General features: G+C 39.4%; 1 protein-coding gene across 1 annotated transcript; it reads left to right on the top strand.

Moving 5' to 3' along the window:
* Positions 1-1,731: 1,731 nt before the first annotated feature.
* Positions 1,732-2,046, top strand: LOC130471805 (uncharacterized). The gene has a single exon (XM_056842117.1). It carries the CDS (start codon positions 1,732-1,734, stop codon positions 2,044-2,046), a length of 315 nt encoding a protein of 104 aa, XP_056698095.1.
* The last annotated feature ends 5,443 nt before the right edge of the window (positions 2,047-7,489 follow it).

Raw genomic sequence — 7,489 nt, 5'->3', positions numbered from 1 at the left:
ATCGTGTCTGTCACTATATGGGGATTGAAATTGTTATATATCAAAATAGTGACTAAAAAGTATTTCTGTAACTATTTAGTGACTGAAATTTGTGACTGAAATTTTGCTGGTAATTAAATAGTGACTAAAATTATTTCAGTAAATAATTAGTGACCAACGTTTGCTTGGTAGGTAATTTGTTACAGATTGTTGTGACTGAATGATAATCCGAAGCTAAATAGGGACCGAAAATACTTTCGTACCAAAGTGGCGACTGACACTTAACCAGTAGTAATTTAGCAACCGATATTTGTACGTTACAAAAATCCGTTGCTAAATGGTCATTTTCTTGTAGTGCGCCTATTCGGTTGGGGGTGTCTTAGGTCAAAGGAAGGATAAGAAGCTCCATGTTATTTATTACATGTCCAAAACACTCAACCAAGCCCAATCCAACTACACTACCACCGAAAAAGAGTTCCTTGCAATTGTTCATGCCTTCGAGAAATTCCGGACCTATTTGGTGGGTTCAAAAACCATTGTGTACACCGACTATGCGGCAATCCGGTATCTTATGGAAAAGAAGGAGGCAAATACTAGGCTCATTCGATGGGTGCTCCTCCTCCAAGAATTCTACATTGAGATTCGTGATAAGAACGGAGCCGAAAATGTGGTAGCCGATCATCTCTCTAGGCTTGAGCTTGGGGATAGGGTTAAGGATGATTTTCCAATTGACTATACCTTGCGTGATGATACTTTGTATATGGTAGAAAGCTCCACTTTCCCTTGGTTCGTTGACATTGTGAACTACCTCGCTTGTGGAGCGATTCTCGAGGATCTGTCTACTCAACAACGACGAAAGTTGAAGTATGATGCTCGGCGATATGTGTGGGATGAGCCTATCTTGTTGAGAAGGTGCCCGGATGGGCTATTACGGAGATGTGTTCCGGATGATGAGTTTGTTGATGTTCTCCGTATGTGCCACTCCTGTCCTTGTGGTGGGAATATGGGAGGTGATAAACCGCCTCCAAGGTCCTTCAAAGTATGTTATGGTGGCCCACCCTTTTCCGCGATGCTTGGGCGTTTGTCAAATCTTGTGATTGTTGCCAACGCACGGGAAATGTGTCTAAGAGGCAAGAAATTCCCCAATCTTCCATTCTTGAGCTAGAAGTGTTTGATGTTTGGGGCATTGACTTCATGGGCCCCTTTCCTTCTTCCTACGGCAATTTGTAAATCTTAGTGGCCGTTGACTTTGTGTCTAAATGGGCGGAAGCAATCGCCTCACCCACAAATGATCATAAGGCGGTGATTTCTCTTTTCAAGAAGATTTTCTTCCCCAGTTTCGGAGTCCCTAGAGCGGTGATAAGTGATGGAGGATCCCACTTTGCTCATGGGAAGTTCAAGGCACGTTTGAAGAAATATAGGGTGCATCACAAAGTAGGTTTGGGGTATCACCCCCAAAAAAGTGGCCAAGTTGAGGTAACCAATTGGAAAATTAAGTCCATCCTTGAGAAGACGGTTGCTAAGAACCGAAAGGATTGGGCAATCAAACTCGATGATGCTTTATGGGCTTATAGGACGGCTTTCAAAACCCCAATTGGGATGACCTCGTACAAGCTCGTGTATGGCAAGAATTGCCATTTTGTGGTCGAGTTGGAGCATCGGGCCATGTGAGCCATTAAAACATTGAATTTCGAGCTTTCTTGTGCGGGAGAGCGGCGTTTACTTGACTTACATGAACTTGAAGAGCTCCGAATGAATGCATATGATTCGGCAAGTATCTACAAAGCTCGTTCCAAGCAATATCACGACTCCCGTATTGAGAAGAGAGAGTTCAAGGAGGGAGAAAATGTTCTCCTCTATAATTTTCGTTTGACGTTATTCCCGGACAAGCTCAAGTCCCGGTGGAGCTTCCCATTTGATGTAGTGAGAGTGTTCCCACATGGTGCAATTGAGATTAGGGGACAAGATACCGACAACTTCAAAGTGAATGATCATAGGCTTAAGAATTATTATATAGGTGACTCTCTTGGCTCGTTTGCTATCATGGACCTCAAGGACCCCCCATGAATTGGGGGGGCACCGTCAAACTAGTGACGTTTAAAAAGCGCTTCCGGGAGGTACCCCGCGGGTTTTGTGCATGTTTTTGTGTGTTTTCTTGGTTTGGATTCATGTCTTCCACCATTGCCGTGCCCGATGATATTTTCGGTGAGTTTTTTCGTTTTTTCCGGTTCTTTGCGGTACTTGCTCCCACGGCATCTCCGGCAATATCCTTCTAACTCACATGCATTCTTTGGGATCGGACATTATTCTTATGGGGCATTGGTTGGATGGGTAGTTGTGCCCCTCCTTGTTTCGTTTTAGGCCTTGAGGACATGGCCTAATTCGAGCTTGGGGGGAGATTTTATTGTGTGGTTGCCATTGTGATTCTCATGCCATTGATTCCATGCATTTGTGTGCTCTTGTATATATTTTCTTGCTTAGTTTCTTTGATTTTAGGTTCTTTTTGTTTCCTTTTGTTTTCCTTTTTCTTTCTTTCTTTTCTTTTCTTTCTTTTTCTTTCATTTTTAATTCTTTTCTTTTCTTTTTCATTCCTTTTCCTTTTTCTTTCTTTTTGTCAAGGCAAGTTTTTCTAGTTTTTAGGATTTATTCTTGATTCGGGCATAATGAAATTGGAACTTCTAAGTTAGAATGTTTTTATTCCTAATTGGTAGAGGTATGCACGGTTTTGAATGTCTTGGTTCGAGTCTAGGATTTGGGTGTAAAGGTAGTCGGTTAGAACTTTGGATAGCATGAGTTTTGAACCCTTGGTTTGTGGTAAGATTGTGTCGTTCTCTCTAGTGACTTGAAGGCTGAGAGGATAGTATTTGCTACCCATATGTGAGGATCATGTTTTTTCTAGCCCAATTCTCAAACACAAATATTGACTGGCATGGATCCTTGGCATTGACTTTCCTATATCCCAAATTTGACTTTTTTTCTTCCCGAGGCCGCGATCGAACTACTTTAGGGGACGACGATAGAGACATTTCTTTCGGTGACTATTTTCGTTTTTAGATTAGGATATTTTTTTATTTTTTTCTCTCATATTTTTGTTTGCATTTGCCCCCTTGCTAGCCATTTGAGCCTTTTCCCTTCATTTCTTATAAGCTCATTACAAGCCGATTAGCCTTTGTTTTATTTTCACCCTTATAAGTGATAGTGAAGCTAGTTTAATTGTGCTTTGTGGTTTTGAATGTTTATGCAATGATGAGAAATGATGGTTGTTTGTTAGAATGGAAAGTTTGGGAAATATGTTGTATATAGTGAATAAAGAGGCAAAAGCAAAAAGAAGAAGGAAATTTTGAAAAAGCCAAAAATAGAGAAAAAACAAGGCAATGAGGAAAGTTTCATTTGAAACACAAAAAAAAGAGAAAATCAAATCAAGAAAAGTGCAAAAAAGAGTATAGTTTAGTTTTGTTGTTGAATAAGCTTGGGGGTGCCCCAGATAAGTGGTGTGAATTTGTTTTGGTTCTATTCTCTTTAGTAAAGTTCATTTCGTGCTTCACTTTAGGATTGACCTCCAATTACCAAATTTATTCCACGCCCTTACCCCTAGCCTAAACGTTTCACCATAAAAGCCCTCTTGACCCTTTTGAGTTCAGTCATTGTCGGTGGAGGGAGGAATTGGTCAAATTTATGGATCGGGATTGTCATGCCGAGATGTCGAGTAGCCTTCTTTCCTCTCTTGCAATTCTTGTCTTTTCCGGCGCCTTCGCGGCGTCACGAGATGCTATCTTTGAGGGTGAATAGGATCTAGAGAGTTGACGCGGTAAGATCGGTTGAAGGGGGATAGATTAGTGCAAATACTTAGTTCTATATGCTTCACACTTGAATCTTTCACTCGCCTTAGGACATTTATTAGCGTGCATTCGTTTATCGATTTAGTAATATTTGTCTTCTTTTGTGCTTGTTCCATAATAAAAGCCCGGTTCTTGGATTTTGTTGTTTTGTTTTGTTTTGTTTTGTTTTCCTTCCTTTTCTTTTCTTTCCTTTTTCTTGGTTTATTTTCCTTGTAGGTCTTTCCTTGATTCAATTTTTGGAAGAGTTATGGGTTGAACTCTTTGGAAACCCTTGCGAGATCCCACTCGCCCTCATGAGCGATTGTGGGGTTTAAAGAGCTTGTTGCATGCGCTTAAATGCAACCGTGATTCTTACGAAAGTGAGTTAGGTTGTATATTCTTGTAGTTCTTGTTTTCTTAATTTCTAGAATCTAAATAATGAGCTCGTTCTTCCCCTTTTCATGCTTAGTTTGCTAGAGACTAGCAAACGCTTAGCTTGGGGGAGTTTGATGAGCGGCATTTATGTCGCTCTAAGCTCAGGTTTTCTTATTATTTTATTATGATTTTTGTGAGTTTTAGGTAGTTTTTATGCCATTTGTATATTCTTATTCTACTTTGATTCTTTATAGGAAAATATTGAAGAAATGTGGAAATCCGAGTAGAAATGTGCAAGAAGCAGCCCTGTGCGATGGCACAGGAATTCTGTGCGCTCGCACAGTGAAGAAGTGGAAACATTGAAGGAAAAGAAAGGTCGTGCGACCGAGCTACAGAGTGCGTTCGCACCAAATTGTAAAAATTTCTAGTAGCTCCCTTTTTTTTGCATGCGCTCGCACGAAATTCCATGCGCTCGCACCAGATTCTTGTGTGCACACACACCAGAGCCATGCGACCACGCAAGAAATCTTGAAGAAATTGGCTAAGTCTGGTTTGTGCGATCGCACAGATTTTTTGTGTGCTCGCACGGCATGAAGGAAGGGATTCGTCGCTCTCTGTGGTCGCACAGAATTTTTTTGCGCCCACACTCATTAATCCCATGCATTCGCACACTGACGCGGGCTGGCCTATTTTCGTGATTTGAAATTCTATTTCGGGAAACATATAAATACTTTTTTTTCATTTTATTTTGGGAGAGTTAGTTTTTGGTTAGTTTTTAGAAAGTTGAGAATTAGTTTTCAGATGTTATGCTTTGAGTTCTAGAGAGAGAAATACTTTGTTTTCAAGTTCTTGCAATTCAAATTCAAGTTCAATTCAAATTTGCTTTCAAGATTCTTCAAGCTTTGAGTAATTTCTCTTCACTTCAATCCTTTCAATTTTTTATTTAGTTTCTTTAATTTCTTTGATAATTGAATTTTGGATTTGCTTCCTAGTTTGATTTCAATAGAATTCTTCTTCAATTCTAGCTTGATTACTTGCTTGCTTTACAATTTCATAATTCTTTTCAATCATGATGATTTTTGGCATAATTTCAATTTTTCCAATAATTAGTAGTGAGTAGTCAATTGTTAGGGTATGGGGTGATATTTGGGGAATGATTGGGGATGTAAAGCTAATTTGTAGAATTGATGATGTGATTAACTCGCAATTTTGGAATTCCATGTTTGATTGGTTTAGTAGTTGCAAATACTAGGCTAGTCATTATAATTGGAGCTTTCTTCATGGACTTGTCATGAAATTGAGAGCCTATAAGTGAAATTGGAGTAGCTAGTTGATTTAGATTCCCAACCTAGTTCTAGGGTGACGCAAAAGCGTATCATAGAGTTAGAATTGGCAAGGTTTGCTAACCGAGAGGGGTGCCGAACCATTATTGTTGGTTGCTTCCATAATTTCATATCCTTACATTGTCATGCTTGCATTGCATCTCGTTTTCCCCAATTTACCCAAGTTGACCCCCGATACCCTAACTCCTTCCATTATTTTTTCCTAATTAGCTTAATTTCTCTAGTTGTGACACTTACTTTTGAATTAGTTTTCTAAACTAGCTTGGAGCATAAACTTAAAAACGAACCGTTCTCTTGGGACGATACCTTAGCTTACCACTATAATTTCAAATAGTGTGTTGGTCTAGGATCTTACAAATATTGTTTGGCAGGTATCCGGTTCAACGACACGGAAAAAGCCTCATCGGCGTCTTGCAGGCTTGCTCGTCTAGCAGTCGCTCGTCGCGCTTCCGATTCGTTTTCCGATTCGAACAATATTTTACGTTTCCGTTAATATTTCCGATTCTGATAATATTTTCCGATTTCGACAAATATTTCCGATTCCTGTAATATTTCCGTTTCAGCAATATTTCAGTTTCCGACAATATTTCAGATTCCGATAATATTTTTCCGATATGAAGCATATTTCCGGTTTCGGCAATATCTTCGACTTGGATAATATTTATATTTCTTTCATGAACAATATTTCCGTTTCCGGCAATATCTTCATTTCCGCTAATATCCTTTCTTTTCCTTGTGATCATTTTAGCTCCCACTGGAACCAAGATCCATCATTTCCGAATAACCATAAACAGAGTACTTAATGAATATTATATTCACTTAAATACTTGATCCATTTACGCACTATTTGGGTGACCCTACGGGTTTAATCAAGAGTATGTTATGGATTAATATTATTAATTCCACTTGAACTGAAGCGACCTCTAGCCAGGCATTCAGATCACTTGATCTCACTAAATTATTAACTTGTTAATTAATACTGAACCACATTTATTAAACTTAGCATTAAATGCAAACTTGGATCAAGGACATTATTGCAGGGGTTTACAGTTAAATACATAACATGATAGCGGAATAACCCCAAAGTCAGGAAGCATGTATAAAATACAGATCAAGCATTACTTATGTTTGTAGCGTGTTTTCCCTTAGTTCAATGAACACGAAGACGAACAAGAACTCCAAATGTCGCTCCTCTATTTGGTTCAACGACACGTTCAGATCCGTCTTGAGATTAATGGTTTAGTTCTCCTTCAAGATAGTTTATCTTTTGGGATGAACACACTAATGGAGGCACAGAGAGAATTAGGGTTTTCTCTTGCCTTAGGTTAGAATATTTCATTTCTTAGATTAGGAAATCATGTGGAGTAGGTAATTATTATAACCTATCACATGAGCCAAGCCAACCGGCCAAGCAACAAGCTCAACCGGCCAGCAAGGCCTACGACCACTCGCACACACACGCACACAGCGCAGCGAGCAGTTGGGCCTTGGCCGTCGCAGCTGCTGCTGTTGCTTCCTTGCGCGCGCGCCAAGGCCATGGGCTAGCGCTGCGCCCATGGGCCTTACGCCTCGTGTGCTTGGCTCGTGGGTTTGCTTTTGTGTTTGCTATTAAATTATTTATTCAATAATTTATTTATAGTTTCATACTTGACGATCCATTGTTGTATGATACGATTATTCGTTTTGCCTAGCTTACAAATATACGCAATACGATATACGATTTCACGATCCAATGTTAAATCGTAAAATTATGTTTTCCGAACTTATTTCCCGAAAAGATATTATATGAATTTCTTATTCATTTAATTCGATGATCTGTTACATCCCAATTGTGTGACCTTATAGGTTCAGTCAAGAGTTGAAGGAAATAATGCCCTTGGTCCAAGTATGCATTCAATGCTAAGTCTAATAAATGCGGTTCAGTATTAATTGATTAAACAAGTTAATAATTCAGTGAGATCAAGTGAGCTGTAT

The sequence above is a fragment of the Spinacia oleracea genome, chromosome 4, assembly GCF_020520425.1.
Source record: "Spinacia oleracea cultivar Varoflay chromosome 4, BTI_SOV_V1, whole genome shotgun sequence".
NCBI lineage: Eukaryota > Viridiplantae > Streptophyta > Magnoliopsida > Caryophyllales > Amaranthaceae > Spinacia > Spinacia oleracea.
This window is presented reverse-complemented; position numbering and strand designations above follow the sequence as displayed.

Excerpts from the sequence above, each read along its gene's own strand:
- LOC130471805 (XM_056842117.1), top strand. The coding sequence starts at position 1,732 with ATGAATGCATATGATTCGGCAAGTATCTACAAAGCTCGTTCCAAGCAA.